The 19,359-nt window shown below is 41.3% G+C and overlaps 1 protein-coding gene and 1 long non-coding RNA gene across 2 annotated transcripts; one reads left to right on the forward strand and one right to left on the reverse strand.

Moving 5' to 3' along the window:
* The first annotated feature begins 1,751 nt into the window (after positions 1 to 1,751).
* On the forward strand, positions 1,752 to 18,271 carry LOC125987356 (uncharacterized). The gene is made up of 4 exons (XR_011085888.1): positions 1,752 to 2,228; positions 3,091 to 4,995; positions 8,481 to 11,009; positions 17,830 to 18,271. It is a non-coding gene; the product is annotated as an uncharacterized lncRNA (long non-coding RNA).
* Positions 1,851 to 7,053, reverse strand: si:dkeyp-92c9.2 (uncharacterized protein LOC571482 homolog). The gene is made up of 2 exons (XM_049751673.2): positions 6,645 to 7,053; positions 1,851 to 6,225 (listed from the first exon to the last, which is right to left on the reverse strand). The coding sequence occupies exon 2, from the start codon at positions 6,180 to 6,182 to the stop codon at positions 5,196 to 5,198; it is 987 nt and encodes a 328-aa protein (XP_049607630.1). The 5' UTR covers positions 6,183 to 6,225; positions 6,645 to 7,053; the 3' UTR covers positions 1,851 to 5,195.
* Positions 18,272 to 19,359: the final 1,088 nt, after the last annotated feature.

Consider the following 19,359-nt stretch of genomic DNA (forward strand, 5'->3'; position numbering starts at 1 on the left):
TGTAAGAATTCCCAGTGATAAAAAAAATCTCCGGTGCGCTCTGTAAATGACTTAAATCTGTTTTCTAAAATACACTGACGTAATGTTTTGGGGTTTCCTGTACGCAATCCACTCAGATACAATATCCCGGTCGTTTAGACGAGAGCACAAACAGTCGGATTTATCTATAATCCAAAGCGTCCCTTGAAAACATGCAATGGAGCTCACCGACTGTAGAAAACTGAACTAAATGACGCATGAGTTATTTCCTGTCTTGTCCCTTTGGTGTCCTTCAGGATTAGATCTGAATGATTGCAGACGTTGGTATCAAGATGGTAAAGGTAAAATTTGTTATTTTGCAAATGGAAGCCACACTGCCAGATCATATTTGACTTTTTTTTTTCGGACTTTAATGACAGTCCAACACCTTGAAAGGATTTAATTGGACTCTTACTCACTTATCAGTCTCTTGAGATCCTTTCCCAGACACTCTAACATCAATTCACACCTTGCAAGATGGTCTACAACAGTCCTCACATGAGTGTGACTCTCGGTGCAATGTCTTTCATGAACGTGTGAACGACTCAACGACTCGCGGGGAAGTTCAAATGTCTTCTTAGCTTCTTACGAACAGAACTTTGGAGTCTTTTCTGTTTTTCGACAGGTGGATAGAAAATGATGAATGCGTTTTTCTTTATCTCCTTATACAAATACGAGTCGTCGAGCTCTAATCGAATTGATCAGGCCTGGCTGATTGTTGATGCAATCACTTTAAGCGCCATGCAATTCCATTATGGAGAGGCTGGCACCTGCTTTGCTTCTCTTTAGGGATTACCAACCGCGCAGTTAGAATTTCGTAATGAGTTGGAGAGGATTTAGCATAATATGTGTCCCAGAGCTGTGTTTTTTGCCCCTAAATCCTCTCAGGGCAGACCCAGCACTGCTCTGAAGAGCCCAGCAGGGTTTTTTTCTTTCATGCATCTCTCCATTATCAGACTGGAGGGGAGGTCACATGTTGGAGATTACAGTAACATGAGGGGCAGATTGCTATTCGCTCGGCTCCATCTAAACCAACATGCCACCAGACTGGATGCTTACTAATCTGGACAAATTTGACAAAGAGTTCTAACTTGGATATTTAAATGCCCATTTAGGGAATTAGGAGCTGCGTTTTTTCCACATCCAGCTGGTGCAACATTTCAGATAACCTGAGAAGCTCCGCTTTAAATTTATTATACTGAATGAAAAATAAGGATATATCTAAAAGTAAAATTGGAAAAATATTTTTGTTAATAAAAAAAAAAACATATAAAATGTCCTGTTTTAATTTCTCATTTATTTTAATCTGTTATTTATTATTTACTATTATTTGTTCTTTATTTTTATTTTGACCTCAAGTTTTCTCATGACCTTTCCCTCAAACTCAAATTAATTCTGCCGACAGGATTTCCGGTGGATTAATTGTGCGGGTCATGTGTGACCAATGAGTAGTTGTTTGAAGTTGAATTGGTGGAACTGGTTGCTTGAGCACAAAACAATTGGAAGTTTGTTACGTTAGGCATAAAAGATGAAATTGGATTCAAACAGCGAGACATAAACAGGCATTGAACGGTACATCTGGCTACCAGGTCTTGCGAACCCTAATCCTTTTCTAGGAAGCATTGACAGAGTGTGTTTGCAAAATGCGTGATCCCAGCAGGCTCGTAAAAGTCAGTGAAGAGCAACCGAGGCCTCCCCAAAGCAAGCGCGGAACAGAAGTGCCCAAGGTTTGTCTCGTATGAATTCATTAGCAAACAAATTAGCTTAAATGTAGACAGAGGCCGTTTTAGTTCACTTGTGTTGAAAAACAAAAAAATATTGACACTGCAGTTGTACTTCAGCTCCATACTTTATTAAATAATCCACATAGTAAACATTGTCATCATGAAAAAAGAAAAAAAAATTGTCTTCAAGTTTTCTTTTTATTAGCCACACACTTTTAGTGACTTTTATGAAAGTTCATTCAAGTTAATGTGCTTCTTTGTTTTAGGTTACCGAGGATGGTAACCATGGAAACCCAGAGGGCCCAAGCTGAAAGGAGGAGATTGAAATTCAGCAGTTATATTATATTTATATATTTGTTTTAACATCTGCCCAACGTTTCTGTAACTGTGAAACAATCTGTGTGTACGCAGGCTGCCCCGGAGCTGTTGGAGACAAACACCACAAGTACAATGACCATCTTTGTGTCACCATCTGCTGCATTGATGGTAAAAGCCATTGATCAATTTGATAACTTGTTTTTTTTTTTTTGCCTGAAGAAATCACATGTTTCTATTTTAATAGCTGTAACCTATGAAATCTTTTTGTTTCCAGTGTTTCTAAGTATGAGCAGTCATATTGGATGTTGACGACATGCTTCTTAAAAAAAAAGATTTTTTAAAATGGCCAACAAATATTAAGATGAGAATTCAGTATGTATAAAAAAAAAGCATACAGTACATTTCTAAACTACCGGCCAGCATGCGTTCTACGACAGGACATCACTATCACTTCTATTTTTTTTTTCTTCATACTTGCCATATTTTGTTTTTACATAACGTTTTATTTACACCAGTCACCATGTTAAGGCGATCATGCTAGCTAACCTTCAGCAGCAGTCCAATAATTTAACACAACTCACAGAGTTGTGCGAACTCAAAACTATTCCACATTTTCATCACGTTCAGCTAAAAGTGGAAATGGTTAGTTAAATAATATTTCCTCATTTAGAAAACCAATTGGGACCATTTTTGTGACCATTATTATTCATACCCTAGTTGTTTTATTTGGTGACCTTTCGAATGACTTTTTTTTTTTCATTTTCTGCCCCACAAAAAAAAATTCAAGTCAAAGTTATTCAAGATAAAAAACAATGACAAAGGCAAATACTTGATGAATACCTCAAACACAATTTACAGTCTTATATCACTAACTAGTGGAATTGCCAGCCTTGAGATTATGTAAACATCCACTTGAACACTACATTTGGCCACAGTCTGACCTACTTTGGGTTTAACTGTGTGCGGCCATTTTTTTTTCATCTCTGAATTTGCATTTTTAGGATAAATAACACACAAATGTCAATTTCAGGTCCAAGCAACCATCAAGTCCTCGTGATGCACAAAGAGGGACCACAAACATGGTGTGCTTCCTGTCCTGCAAGTCGATCTCTAAGGAGGCTTTTGATTGGATGAAGTGAATTCCAACTCCAGCTGAGACGGCAGTTAATTGGCTTGGAAGGATCGGAGGAGCAGCTAGCGGATCCTGCTCAGGTACGGACTGAAAGAGGAGACAGTTGCTCATTTCCATGCTCTGATTTCAAATTGGGGATGTAACCTTTAAATTCATCCCCCAGTCTCATTAAGTAAAAACAAATATGACAACAATTCTGCCCTTCCTTGTCCTGACGATAGCTGGCGGGGTCGGGGTGTCAAATCTAATGAACAGCTGAGCACGGGGCGGCAGGGAGGAGGGGGGGCCAGATGAGACACAAGTGTCCTTGTCAAATCTGTGCAAGCGAGCGAGGGGGTGCAGAAGTAACAATAAGAGCAAAATGGCTGCCATTTGAAGGCCAAGAAAAGGCGCCTCTCTTTCGGGTTATGAATCACGCCGTCGCTCTTATCTGCTTGACTGGTGTGACTCATGCGAGCTCCCCCTCGGGCGGGTTCCACTCAAACGGGGCTGGGAATAGGCAGCTTTGGACCTATGTGGCCTTCACTTTGTTAAAGGAGGATTTGAAGGCTGAGCCGCGAGGTCAAAAACTGCACGGCGAGTGTGACATCAAAATCTCAGTGCATTCCGACCCCCCCTCGCTCCCTCTCCATCTGATTGGGCGGGAGGATTAACGCTGGATTACCCACTAAGGGGATGTTTATATGTGTTAAGGTCAAATTTTATATGACTTTGGAATATTGTGCAAAAATACTGGGTCACTGCTCTGCACTTATTTTAGTAGAAGATGCAATTAGCCTATATAATTTTTTTGGGGAGGATCTGAATGAAGATGCTTCTCGGGCATTGCATTTTTATAAATGATCAAAGTAGAGTTGCACGAATAACACTGAAAAGCATCAAAATGATAAAAATCGCGAGCATAACTCACATTGAACTAATGAACTCGCTGTTTTAAGAAGCCTGTGCATGATGGATGAAAATGTACGGCGCACTCATTAGACGCCAGATTGGACTCTGACCAGTGCACGTGTGTCACGCTTTTATTCTGAATAAAGAGCACATGACCGGGCATTTAAATGCTCGCCGTCCAGCACGGCTTGGATTTAGCAGTCGGACTCTGCGGGGGTTATTGAGTGGCCGAGAAGGGTTCAGAGGTCTTGAGAGATTTGGGGAGTCGTAATCTGCTAATCTAATTAGCAGCCGGGCTGCGGCGGCCCGGCCACAAGAAGCAGGGGAACGCAGGACGGGCTAAACAGCTGATGACCCTGGCGGCTGGCCACGGCACAAGTCGGTCACGCTTTCCGCTCACATGCGTCGGCGCTAAAGCGGGATATGAAACTACTACTACTCTGAAAAGCTCCCTGGTAAATTTGATTTGAGTAAAAATAGGCAACTGTCCCTTCAGGCCAGGTGACCCATAAAAGCACACAGCAGGACTGGCGTGGTACCGACGTGCAGCTGTTCCTATCCATCACTCTGCCGGTGTCGCGAGATGGCTCGGCATTGTCTCGGAATATCCAATTTAGTCAGATTAAACTGTCTGTGCCGCATTTTATGATTCAGTCTCTGATGAAAATGTCAATCCAATCGGCTTGGATGTTTAGGTTGCTGGAAATCCGCCACGGTGCTCGGTGACGATGGCGTACTCCGGTTTGAGCCGTGCATGTTGATTTATGAAAAAAAAAAGGACGTGAGGATGCTGAAGGATCCCGAGAGGCAGCTGAGACAACTGGAGGCCTCGCACATGCTGTGCAAGACTTTTGTTGGGACAGGTGGAGCAAAAGGCTCGGCAATTCAAGTCAACTCAAGAAGATTCTTGAGGTAAACATCACAGATGGTATTCAAAGTTTTCATGGTTGCTGTTGTTTTAAGAAAAAAAAGAGTAGGGCATGAGGATGTGGCAAGAGAGAATTCAAAATTGCAGATTATTTTTTTGCCCCAATTTCAATCTCAAATTTCCATCCAAGAATTGGCATATGGCAGCAGAACGAGTGAAATGCTTGCATCTTCATCGACTCCTCTCACCTCTCCAGAACCCGACTGTAATCTTGCGGAGCACACCCCCCTTCGCTTTTGAGTTCGGCAAACACTTGCGTGAAAAAATGAGGGTCCGCGTTGATTCGCAGCATCTTCGAGCTCGTGGCGTTGATGATGGCGAGGCATCGGTCCCAGAAGGCTTCCTTACCCGCTTCAACCAGGAAGGGCTTGAGCGGGTAGGATATTTCGTTACCCATGTAGGAGTAGGACAGGTAGAGGCATGTGAGCAGGATGGCCTGCAGCTCATGCTCCGACGCTACCAAATCCCCGTCCACCACGTCTCGACACAGCATGTAGACGAAGACCACGTTAGCTGGTGTGACGAAGGCCTGGTCTTGCCAACCCTGGAGCAGAAGCGAGCGATCCACGGCCCGCAACCACAGAACAGGGTCGGATGGTAACAGATGCTTGAGGCGGTAACAGCGACAGCACAGGAACTCCCCCAAGCAACGAAGCAGCTCGCTGGTGGACGCTTGGACGATGACACGTTTAGGGGACGTGCACAAGGTCCCCTGTGGGATTTTTTTCACAGAAGAAAGCTGCTGTGGTTTCATGTAGCCGTACCCGTGGCCCAGTCCCAGGCCGTAACCGAGTCCCAGCCCGAGTCCCACCGGGACCTCGTAGCTGCTCAAGTTAGCGCACGACAGAGACTTCCTCACATTCTCGTAGTTGAGGTGAAGCACGGGATCCTTTTGGTAGATGTTTATGTTGTTGTTGTTGTTGAGAGGGTCAACCGGGCCAAGTGGTGCATTGGAGCCTTTCTTGGCGTTCCCTTTCTTCTTGGTGGAGGCCACCAGACGTTTCCATGTGAGCACCGGGAGGAAGATGGACTGGCCTCTTTTCAAGCCACGCTCTTTCTGGTTGTTGAGAGATCGGCTGCTCAGGCTCGGGTAGTGGCTTAACGAACCGGGACGGTTTTCGTAGTAGCCTGACTTGCGTGAGACGGGGGACAGAGAAAGTACGGTGCCCATGATGATGTCTGAGCTGGATCAGAAATGATCTGCAATTCTGCAACTGAGGAAAAGAAAAATGCTTTCTGTCACACTTGGATGAACATTCTTTTTCAGACATGACAAAGCAAAGTTGTCATTTTCTAGAAAACTGCAAACAATGGATTTCCACACTTGTCATCCATCTCAAAGATGTTAAAGAGCCACACAAAAAAAATCTTCAGCTTTGTATTGTGTTGATCGCTGACAACTGGCATAATAACAATTGTTGCACTATCAAATTGTTTATTAAGAATTTGGAAGAAAAAAAAAGGATTTTGTTGTTTTAAACCATCCAGAAGTAATTCTTGAAGCTATTGTGACATCATCTCTATAGCACCATCAAACTCCATTCAAAGATTTGAGAAGTTTGCTTGGCACAAATAAATAAAAATAAAAATGTACATTTCCAATTCTCAACAGAAAACACTCAAAAACGCTCACCTGAGAATATAGTAGAATATTAAATCCAACTGTGTCGCAGTCTGCAAAAGCACAAACTAGCAATGAAGAGTTTTTTTTCTTTTTCCTCCTCCCAGAAGACACGAAAGTCACTCTCGTGGAAGCTTTGAGCTGCTTTTTACAGATGCAACAGCGCGTTGTCCATGCGGACGAGATGCGGTTGTCATCCTCCTCATGCGCGCTACTCCAATATAAACATTGCGCTCAAATATCTTCTCCATGTTTGAAGATGTGGATCTCCACAGTATCTGGAGCTTTCAGCGATGTCCCTTTCAGTGAAGAATATTGGCGTCATCCCCGAGTCTCCCAAATGGAGCGCACATTCGGGTTCCAGATTCGCACTTGTGAGCGAGCAAGCTCTCGGGCATCCGCTTCTTGCAGCCAGTGGGCGCACACTTGTAGCCCCGCCCCCTGACTCTTGCTTCATGCTGACGGCACTGTGTTGCACTGAGGTCAGCTTGCAGCGCACGCACGGTCGAACCAATAAACTTGGTGTTTCCCAATGGCTGCCGTCCAGATGCAAAGTATTAAGATATATAAACATGCATTAACCTTCCACTATATTTGGGAGATAATCCTTTTGTGGGTCAGGTTATGTTATGCAACTATCTTCTGATAAATGTCTCTTGATCATGAGGTGTCAGGTGGAAGAGGATCAGATGCCTCACGAGGAAAATAAAAATATCAACAAACAACAGCTCCAACTTTCACAGCTTTGTCTATTTATCCCAAATATTTCTCTTCAAACGTGGTATTTTTTTTAAAATAACTACAGATTAGGATAAAACATTTTTTAGTAATTAGTTAAATCCTCTTGTCATTATCCCAGCTGTATGAGAACTAAGTTTGTTTTCCCAAAGGAGCACAATCGGTAGAGGAAAAAACAACAACACAGCAATCAAGTCATGATGGAGCAGTGGAGATAAGAACGTGGGCAGCCGAAATGCAAACAAACACATTTTGCAGAAAACTATTGGGTATTAAGATGACAGCTCTGCTGCAAAACAGACAGAAAAGTGAATCAAAGTGGGGGCGAAAACATTTATTATTCAAAACAACAGAATCATCTAAAAACATGATTGATGTTAAAAAAAAAAGTACTTTATAAATTGCAATGCATTTTTAAGCCAAAAACAAATCAACAGCAGTAAATAAGCCTTTGGTAACTCACACACAAAAAAAACACACACTGCTGATACTTTGTACTACTTTGACTAGATGTTCACACACACGTACACACACACACAGCTGCAGGATTCTGCATCTCCTGCCCAGCTGACCCGGATACACTGACTGCCATGAAAAGAACTGTTGTTATCCACTGATGAAGGATTTCAACAGCGTCAAGTCTCGTGATGCTGTTTGTCATCTAATTCCCAATTACATGTTTGAGAACTGCAGATGAATATGCAGATAACATTCATCCAAAATAAAACTGATATAATATATTCTTTTTATTGATATGACTTTTTTCATTTCATTCTTTTTTAATATGACCAAGTTTGACCCACTTCCTTGCCCTACATTACAACCATTAAAACACTAACGCGGAGAGTGGAATCCATCAGCGTCAAATCACTTTTAGTGGTTTTGTTGTCTTCTATGTTAACGTGTCAGACAAGCATGACCTCCATTTCTCTTTGCTCCCATCTATCTACCAATTTATCTCTGCACAAAAACACAATTTTGATTACTCAGAAAGTGTTTCTCTTAAGTGGCCTCTTAATAATAATCTTTCAGCTCCCAAACAAAATGTTCTGTTCATTTTATTTTTCTTCATCTCAGATTTTCAGTCGGGGCTGCTATGTTTATTTACAGATTCAGAACATGATGTCATCCTCGCTTCCTGGAACAAAGAGAGAGAGAGCACAAAAAAATACCCCAAAATTGATTCAGCATCACAAGGATGCATCAAAGCTAGAAGATCAGAATGAATAGATGGGATGGAGACCTGGGGGCTTCGCAAGAAGGAGGTGATGGAAAAAGGTGAGGAGAATAAATTGAGGTTGGGGAAGTCAGACAGGTTCACAAAGTGACATCTAGTACAGAAATAAAAGATAACTGCTTCACCATGTTTGCTTTAAATACTGGACTCCAGTAATTAACCTGAGTCTGCAGACATTAAGTGACTTACTTTTTTTTTTTTTTTATGTAATGTAATAATGAGGACATAGAAGAACCTTCTCAGCTTGCCTTAACACTACCAATAAAATTTTAAATTAGCTAGCCGGGCCAAAATAATGTACTGTATAATGTACGTAAATAACATGAACTAAACGCTCCTCAATCTGGTTTATTTCAAATTTCCTATAGCAATACTGCCCTCTGGCGGAATTTAAAATAATTGCCTTGTTATGAGATCCAGTTCCAGTCCTTACAAGTAGAGAGCGCTCATTGCACGCGATTAAGCTCTTATGCGTTGTTTGCTACTAAACCTGCATCAGAAACATTTTTTTAATTTTGACATGTATGCTTGAAAACAGCTATTTCAGTGGACCTAAACCAAAGTCCAGAGTACTTCTAGATATGAAAGTTAAAAGCATGTTTATTGTTGTGGTTGTATTTTGCTAGCTGGAGGATGCAAATGATTAGAAACCCTGATGCAGAATTTTATAGGGAATTCTTAAATCACATTATATCATCTATGTGTACCTAATGACGTGTCTTTCTGTGTTTAGGGGGGGGGGGGTGTCAGGGTCAAACCTGTTAACCCCTCCATTGAAGAACATATCATCAGGGGTGTTCTCTACACCATTAGTCACACAAACACACATCCTGATCCCACAGGCAGAAGATTGCTGTTAACACATAGCAAACATTTGATCCGGCAAGGGGATCAGCCGACTGATCCTCACCCCCATTAGCTCAATGGGTTTTACCAGATTGCTTGCATTTTACTGTCTGCACACTGAATAGACGCCGAGCCCCTGGTGGCAATTAGGAGATGTGATTTATACCCCTAAAGATGACATATATACAACCTTAGCTTCAAATAAATGAAGTGAGAAAGCACATTAGTTGTTTCTAGGGTGTGATGGGATTTATAGGGCCGAAGAGAGACTTATTTGTTGTTAAAGTGCCGCCGGTGGTGTTAACCCCTGACCCCGCTGCTCCCTGACCCCTGGAGGACAGCTCCATCCACGCGTCAGGGAGAAGGCCTGTCACAGAGCAAACATCCAAGACAGGGGCTGCAGGGGGGGGACGCATGCAGACAATTAAAAGGCAGCCTGAGTAAAGAATGTCAGGCCACCGGATGCATCAAGCGTTTGCAAGAAAGTGTGAAGATGAGGGCAGATAAAGAGCTTGGAGGCAGTTGTATTTTTAAATGAATCAAATAAATGAAACATTAAATGATTCAATAAATGTGTCATTGAATAATAGAAAGATATAAAAAAATGAATTGATTTGTTACTGTGAGCTTAAAAACACAGACACACAAAACAATTAAGGCATATTTGCTACAGAACAGAACCAGAAATGGACTTAAAGAACGAATTGTATTGTTATGTCGCCGTCTTGTGGTTGTTGTGGAAACTGCAACGTCATGCAACATCAAATTAGTTAGTTCCAACAGGGGAAATGCTTGTTTTTATTGGCAGTTTAGCTATCAAAAGGTAAAGCATACACTATTGAATGCAGTTTTAATGGTTGCAAACCAGATCTGTAAGTTTTCATTTATTGTAATTGTGATTGACTCACAAGCCAAAAAAGGAAAAAGCATTGTGCCCCTCAAACCAACGTCAGGAGGATGTAGAAGAGGAAATTATTCAACCAAGATGGACAAAAAAAAAAATGGTGACATCATGCATGAGAAAGGTGATACTGCCCTCACCCCCTGCTGTGATTGGCTCCTTTGCCAAAACCAGGAAACATGTGGTTTTCAGGTACATTCATATCCTTATTTGGGAATGAATAGTTTACCCAACATTGCGACCCTGACAGGACACTTTCGTCATCATTGCATCTCTAACCTGAAGACAAGCATTCCTTGCAGGTGAGTCAGACCCAATCAGTTATTCAGTGGAAATAATACACTGAAGATGAGGGTGTTTTTGTTTGCTTTCTATATGACGAATCCCCCTATTTGGTCATTCCTGATGGATTTCACAGTCTTCGTATATCAGATGGCACACCGGATGCTGATTATTATCCGAGTAACCCTCATGCGACCAACCCCAAACAAATGACAACATGGATGCAAAGAGAAATGTCCATCAAACTATTGACTTTTTTTAAAAATGTATTTCTCTTTGTATCCAACAGATATAATTGACAAACGTCATTGCTGTGGTGACAAAGAGGAGGAAAATGTCAAGAGTGGAACTGGTTTTAGCTGCACGCGAGCAGGTAAAGCACGTTGCCTTGGTTGCCTGGTTTGTTTACAAAAACACACTATTAGCTTCAGATTGACACTGACAAAACAAAAACTTTTAAAAGTCAAGTCACAAATGAGGTACACCTGCACGCTATTAGGAGGTTCAATGCACACCCATAAAAAAAGCTTGAACTGCTGTCAGATTAGTTTTATACTTTGTAACTTCTAAAGCACAGGTATGAAACTCAAGCCAGATATAACTAGCCACATCATTTTATGTTGCCTGCGAAGACAAATTGTGCATCATCTCGTATGAAACGCTACTTTGAGACCCCAAGCCTAGCTTTAAACCCTACTTTGAAACCCTAACACTAGTATAAAACCCTACTCTGAAACCCTAAACCTAGCTTTAAACCCTACTTTGAAACCCTAAATCTCGTATGAAACCCTACTTTGAGACCCCAAGCCTAGCTTTAAACCCTACTTTGAAACCCTAACTCTAGTATAAAACCCTACTTTGAAGCCCTAACCCTAGCTTTAAACCCTACTTTGAAACCCTAACTCGAGTATGAAACCCTACTTTGAGACCCCAAGCCTAGCTTTAAACCCTACTTTGAAACCCTAACTCTAGTATAAAACCCTACTTGGAAGCCCTGAGCCTAGCTTTAAACCCTACTTTGAAACCCTAACTCTCGTATGAAACCCTACTTTGAGACCCCAAGCCTAGCTTTAAACCCTACTTTGAAATCCTAACTCCAGTATAAAACCCTACTTTGAAGCCCTAATCCTAGCTTTAAATCCTAATTTGAAACCCTAACTCTAGTATAAAACCCTACTTTGAGACCCCAAGCCTAGCTTTAAACCCTACTTTGAAACCCCAACTCTACTATAAAACCCTACTTTGAGACCCTAAGCCTAGCTTTAAACCCTAATTTGGAACCCTAACTCTAGTATAAAATCCTACTTGGAAGCCCTGAGCCTAGCTTTAAACCCTACTTTGAAACCCTAAATCTTGTATGAAACCCTACTTTGAGACCCCAAGCCTAGCTTTAAACCCTACTTTGAAACCCTAACTCTAGTATAAAACCCTACTTTGAAGCCCTAACCCTAGCTTTAAACCCTACTTTGAAACCCTAACTCGAGTATGAAACCCTACTTTGAGACCCCAAGCCTAGCTTTAAACCCTACTTTGAAACCCTAACTCTAGTATAAAACCCTACTTTGAAGCCATAACCCTAGCTTTAAACCCTACTTTGAAACCCTAACTCTCGTGTGAAACCCTACTTTGAGACCCCAAGCCTAGCTTTAAACCCTACTTTGAAACCCTAACTCCACTATAAAACCCTACTTTGAAGCCCTAACCCTATCTTTAAACCCTACTTTGAAACCCTAACTCTCGTATGAAACCCTATTTTGAGACCCCAAGCCTAGCTTTAAACCCTACTTTGAAACCCTAAATCTCGTATGAAACCCTACTTTGAGACCCTAAGCCTAGCTTTAAACCCTACTTTGGAACCCTAACTCTAGTATAAAACCCTACTTGGAAGCCCTGAGCCTAGCTTTAAACCCTACTTTGAAACCCTAAATCTTGTATGAAACCCTACTTTGAGACCCCAAGCCTAGCTTTAAACCCTACTTTGAAATCCTAACTCTAGTATAAAACCCTACTTTGAAGCCCTAACCCTAGCTTTAAACCCTACTTTAAAACCCTAGCTCTAGTATAAAACCCTACTTTGAGACCCCAAGCCTAGCTTTAAACCCTACTTTGAAACCCTAACTCTAGTATGAAACCCTACTTTGAAGCCCTAACCCTAGCTTTAAACCCTACTTTGAAACCCTAGCTCTAGTATAAAACCCTACTTTGAGACCCCAAGCCTAGCTTTAAACCCTACTTTGAAACCCTAACTCTAGTATAAAACCCTACTTTGAAGCCCTAACCCTAGCTTTAAACCCTACTTTGAAACCCTAACTCTAGTATAAAACCCTACTCTAAAGCCCTAACCCTAGCTTTAAACCCTACTTTGAAACCCTAAATCTTGTATGAAACCCTACTTTGAGACCCCAAGCCTAGCTTTAAACCCTACTTTGAAATCCTAACTCTAGTATAAAACCCTACTTTTAAGCCCTAACCCTAGCTTTAAACCCTACTTTGAAACCCTAAATCCCGTATGAAACCCTACTTTGAGACCCTAAGCCTAGCTTTAAACCCTACTTTGGAACCCTAACTCTAGTATAAAACCCTACTTGGAAGCCCTGAGCCTAGCTTTAAACCCTACTTTGAAACCCTAAATCTTGTATGAAACCCTACTTTGAGACCCCAAGCCTAGCTTTAAACCCTACTTTGAAATCCTAACTCTAGTATAAAACCCTACTTTGAAGCCCTAACCCTAGCTTTAAACCCTACTTTAAAACCCTAGCTCTAGTATAAAACCCTACTTTGAGACCCCAAGCCTAGCTTTAAACCCTACTTTGAAACCCTAACTCTAGTATGAAACCCTACTTTGAAGCCCTAACCCTAGCTTTAAACCCTACTTTGAAACCCTAGCTCTAGTATAAAACCCTACTTTGAGACCCCAAGCCTAGCTTTAAACCCTACTTTGAAACCCTAACTCTAGTATAAAACCCTACTTTGAAGCCCTAAACCTAGCTTTAAACCCTACTTTGAAACCCTAACTCTAGTATAAAACCCTACTCTAAAGCCCTAACCCTAGCTTTAAACCCTACTTTGAAACCCTAAATCTTGTATGAAACCCTACTTTGAGACCCCAAGCCTAGCTTTAAACCCTACTTTGAAATCCTAACTCTAGTATAAAACCCTACTTTTAAGCCCTAACCCTAGCTTTAAACCCTACTTTGAAACCCTAAATCTCGTATGAAACCCTACTTTGAGACCCTAAGCCTAGCTTTAAACCCTACTTTGGAACCCTAACTCTAGTATAAAACCCTACTTGGAAGCCCTGAGCCTAGCTTTAAACCCTACTTTGAAACCCTAAATCTTGTATGAAACCCTACTTTGAGACCCCAAGCCTAGCTTTAAACCCTACTTTGAAATCCTAACTCTAGTATAAAACCCTACTTTGAAGCCCTAACCCTAGCTTTAAACCCTACTTTAAAACCCTAGCTCTAGTATAAAACCCTACTTTGAGACCCCAAGCCTAGCTTTAAACCCTACTTTGAAACCCTAACTCTAGTATGAAACCCTACTTTGAAGCCCTAACCCTAGCTTTAAACCCTACTTTGAAACCCTAGCTCTAGTATAAAACCCTACTTTGAGACCCCAAGCCTAGCTTTAAACCCTACTTTGAAACCCTAACTCTAGTATAAAACCCTACTTTGAAGCCCTAAACCTAGCTTTAAACCCTACTTTGAAACCCTAACTCTAGTATAAAACCCTACTCTAAAGCCCTAACCCTAGCTTTAAACCCTACTTTGAAACCCTAAATCTTGTATGAAACCCTACTTTGAGACCCCAAGCCTAGCTTTAAACCCTACTTTGAAATCCTAACTCTAGTATAAAACCCTACTTTTAAGCCCTAACCCTAGCTTTAAACCCTACTTTGAAACCCTAAATCTCGTATGAAACCCTACTTTAAGACCCTAAGCCTAGCTTTAAACCCTACTTTGGAACCCTAACTCTAGTATAAAACCCTACTTGGAAGCCCTGAGCCTAGCTTTAAACCCTACTTTGAAACCCTAAATCTTGTATGAAACCCTACTTTGAGACCCCAAGCCTAGCTTTAAACCCTACTTTGAAATCCTAACTCTAGTATAAAACCCTACTTTGAAGCCCTAACCCTAGCTTTAAACCCTACTTTAAAACCCTAGCTCTAGTATAAAACCCTACTTTGAGACCCCAAGCCTAGCTTTAAACCCTACTTTGAAACCCTAACTCTAGTATGAAACCCTACTTTGAAGCCCTAACCCTAGCTTTAAACCCTACTTTGAAACCCTAGCTCTAGTATAAAACCCTACTTTGAGACCCCAAGCCTAGCTTTAAACCCTACTTTGAAACCCTAACTCTAGTATAAAACCCTACTTTGAAGCCCTAAACCTAGCTTTAAACCCTACTTTGAAACCCTAACTCTAGTATAAAACCCTACTCTAAAGCCCTAACCCTAGCTTTAAACCCTACTTTGAAACCCTAAATCTTGTATGAAACCCTACTTTGAGACCCCAAGCCTAGCTTTAAACCCTACTTTGAAATCCTAACTCTAGTATAAAACCCTACTTTTAAGCCCTAACCCTAGCTTTAAACCCTACTTTGAAACCCTAAATCTCGTATGAAACCCTACTTTGAGACCCTAAGCCTAGCTTTAAACCCTACTTTGGAACCCTAACTCTAGTATAAAACCCTACTTGGAAGCCCTGAGCCTAGCTTTAAACCCTACTTTGAAACCCTAAATCTTGTATGAAACCCTACTTTGAGACCCCAAGCCTAGCTTTAAACCCTACTTTGAAATCCTAACTCTAGTATAAAACCCTACTCTGAAGCCCTAACCCTAGCTTTAAACCCTACTTTGAAACCCTAACTCTAGTATAAAACCCTACTCTGAAGCCCTAACCCTAGCTTTAAACCCTACTTTGAAACCCTAAATCTTGTATGAAACCCTACTTTGAGAGCCCAAGCCTAGCTTTAAACCCTACTTTGAAACCCTAACTCTAGTATAAAACCCTACTCTGAAGCCCTAACCCTAGCTTTAAACCCTACTTTGAAACCCTAAATCTTGTATGAAACCCTACTTTGAGAGCCCAAGCCTAGCTTTAAACCCTACTTTGAAATCCTAACTCTAGTATAAAACCCTACTTTGAAGCCCTAACCCTAGCTTTAAACCCTACTTTGAAACCCTAACTCTCGTATGAAATCCTATTTTGAGACCCCAAGCCTAGCTTTAAACCCTACTTTGAAACCCTAAATCTCGTATGAAACCCTACTTTGAGACCCCAAGCCTAGCTTTAAACCCTACTTTGAAACCCTAACTCTAGTATAAAACCCTACTTGGAAGCCCTGAGCCTAGCTTTAAACCCTACTTTGAAACCCTAACTCTAGTATAAAACCCTCCTTTGAAGCCCTAACCTTAGCTTTAAACCCTACTTTGAAACCCTAACTCTCGTGTGAAACCCTACTTTGAGACCCCAAGCCTAGCTTTAAAACCTACTTTGAAACCCTAACTCCAGTATAAAACCCTACTTTGAAGCCCTAACCCTAGCTTTAAACCCTACTTTGAAACCCTAACTCTCGTATGAAACCCTATTTTGAGACCCCAAGCCTAGCTTTAAACCCTACTTTGAAACCCTAAATCTCGTATGAAACCCTACTTTGAGACCCCAAGCCTAGCTTTAAACCCTACTTTGAAACCCTAACTCTAGTATAAAACCCTACTTGGAAGCCCTGAGCCTAGCTTTAAACCCTACTTTGAAACCCTAACTCTAGTATAAAACCCTCCTTTGAAGCCCTAACCTTAGCTTTAAACCCTACTTTGAAACCCTAACTCTCGTGTGAAACCCTACTTTGAAACCCTAAATCTTGTATGAAACCCTACTTTGAGACCCCAAGCCTAGCTTTAAACCCTACTTTGAAATCCTAACTCTAGTATAAAACCCTACTTTGAAGCCCTAACCCTAGCTTTAAACCCTACTTTGAAACCCTAACTCTAGTATAAAACCCTACTCTGAAGCCCTAACCCTAGCTTTAAACCCTACTTTGAAACCCTAAATCTTGTGAAACCCTACTTTGAGACCCCAAGCCTAGCTTTAAAACCTACTTTGAAACCCTAACTCCAGTATAAAACCCTACTTTGAAGCCCTAACCCTAGCTTTAAACCCTACTTTGAAACCCTAACTCTCGTATGAAACCCTATTTTGAGACCCCAAGCCTAGCTTTAAACCCTACTTTGAAACCCTAAATCTCGTATGAAACCCTACTTTGAGACCCCAAGCCTAGCTTTAAACCCTACTTTGAAACCCTAACTCTAGTATGAAACCCTACTTGGAAGCCCTGAGCCTAGCTTTAAACCCTACTTTGAAACCCTAACTCTAGTATAAGACCCTCCTTTGAAGCCCTAACCTTAGCTTTAAACCCTACTTTGAAACCCTAACTCTCGTGTGAAACCCTACTTTGAAACCCTAAATCTTGTATGAAACCCTACTTTGAGACCCCAAGCCTAGCTTTAAACCCTACTTTGAAATCCTAACTCTACTATAAAACCCTACTTTGAAGCCCTAACCCTAGCTTTAAACCCTACTTTGAAACCCTAACTCTAGTATAAAACCCTACTCTGAAGCCCTAACCCTAGCTTTAAACCCTACTTTGAAACCCTAAATCTTGTATGAAACCCTACTTTGAGACCCCAAGCCTAGCTTTAAAACCTACTTTGAAACCCTAACTCCAGTATAAAACCCTACTTTGAAGCCCTAACCCTATCTTTAAACCCTACTTTGAAACCCTAACTCTCGTATGAAACCCTATTTTGAGACCCCAAGCCTAGCTTTAAACCCTACTTTGAAACCCTAAATCTCGTATGAAACCCTACTTTGAGACCCCAAGCCTAGCTTTAAACCCTACTTTGAAACCCTAACTGTAGTATAAAACCCTACTTTGAAGCCCTAACCCTAGCTTTAAACCCTACTTTGAAACCCTAACTCTAGTATGAGACCCTAGCTTACACCCTACTTTGAAACCCAGTAGGTGTCGGTAATGCGCATTGAAGCTGGTGCCACCTCGCCATAAAACAGAACGAAGAAGAAGATGACGTAACGTCCCGTTCACGAACGAGTCATGAATTGCATTTCCCGTTCACAATTGAACGGATCTGTGAGTGAACGAGTCATTGAGTGAGTGATTTGCATGTCCAGTTCATCGCAAGAACGGATCATTGAGGGGACGAATCCTGACTTTCCCGTTCGCGAACGAGTCAATGGGTGAACTGCCTTCCTTCCCGTGCATCAACGGATCAGTCAGTGAACGTGTTGCGTCTCCCTCCTGGCGTGGACTATGTAAGGCAGAATGTCGATTTACGATATGCTAAGGAAAGAAAGAACCACTCACTGAACCCCACTTCTTTGATGCACGTTTTCTCCAAGCTAACGGCTAACTTTATTGCATGAAGGGATGCGCCGTTATGCAACAACGAACCTCCCCGTTGTTGCTTCTCTTTGGGTAATCTTGATTTTATAACACTTGTAGTAGTTTTTAAATAATGTGTATGCATATATACGCCTAAATATTGTTATCCAATATATCTACTGCAATTTCACATTTTAATATTATTATTTTTAATAAACATTTATGTGAAAACTTGTCTGGTGTTTTATTCCTTGTTTTTATATTCGCCAATTAAAACAAAAAACATTTGGGTAACTGCTTAATATGACAATATGTGTATGTACACCTCATGGACACTTCAAGAGGTACACTACACGAGGTAAAAAAAAAAGAAGAAATAAAGGGTTAAAAAAAGCACAAGGTATTTTGCTGCACCTGGGATCGAACCTAGTTCTTATCGAGCAAGAGCCCGATTCACTAACCATTCGGCTATTTCGACAGTCATCTTGTAGTTGCTTGCATGGTTTTGTACTAGTGATGTGCATTCCAGTTTTAAGTGAACTGAATCTTTAGAATCGGTTGTGTGTTGTTTAACGAGGGTAACTTGGAAAACATATTGGAACGCGGCCCCTCGAGGACTGGAGGTCGACACCCCTGGTTTAAGTGAGAAGTGCCACACCCGCCCTCACCCCCACCTCCTGATTGGCTGGTTGATCTGTGACGTCATACGGACACTCCATGAGGTACACCCCCATTTTCAGGTGTGCCTAATAACTTTATGCATTTTTTTGTACGTGTCAAGAATGTGTATTTAACTACTTGCTCTTTATTTTAGGGGACACCAACTCATATTACACAATGTAAAACGAAGATAAAAAAAGACCAAGGAATAAAACACCAGACAAGATTTAACAGGTTTTAATGTTTATTAAAATAATAATAATGAAAGTACATTTCAAACCAGCAATCTAATGTGAAATTGCAGTAGATATATTGGATAACAACATTTAGGCGTATATATGCATACACGTTATTTAAAAACGACTACAAGTGTTATACTACTATACAAGTGTTTACCAGCTCAGTGGCCTAAGAGGAGAGTGTCCGCCCTGAGTTTGGGAGGTTGGGGGTTCAAACCCCCAGCCGGGTCATACCAGTGACCATCATAACAATGGTACCCATTTCTTCCCTGCTTGGCACTCAGTGTAAGGGGTTGAAATGGGGCTCCTCCCACATTCATTAGGACTTTAATTGTTAAAATCAAGATTACGATACGCGAACGGGAAAGTCAGGAAGTACTACTTCAAAAAAGCATATATATTCCATGCAGTATGAGCGAG

This window comes from Syngnathus scovelli, chromosome 19 (genome assembly GCF_024217435.2).
Source record: "Syngnathus scovelli strain Florida chromosome 19, RoL_Ssco_1.2, whole genome shotgun sequence".
Classification (NCBI taxonomy): domain Eukaryota; kingdom Metazoa; phylum Chordata; class Actinopteri; order Syngnathiformes; family Syngnathidae; genus Syngnathus; species Syngnathus scovelli.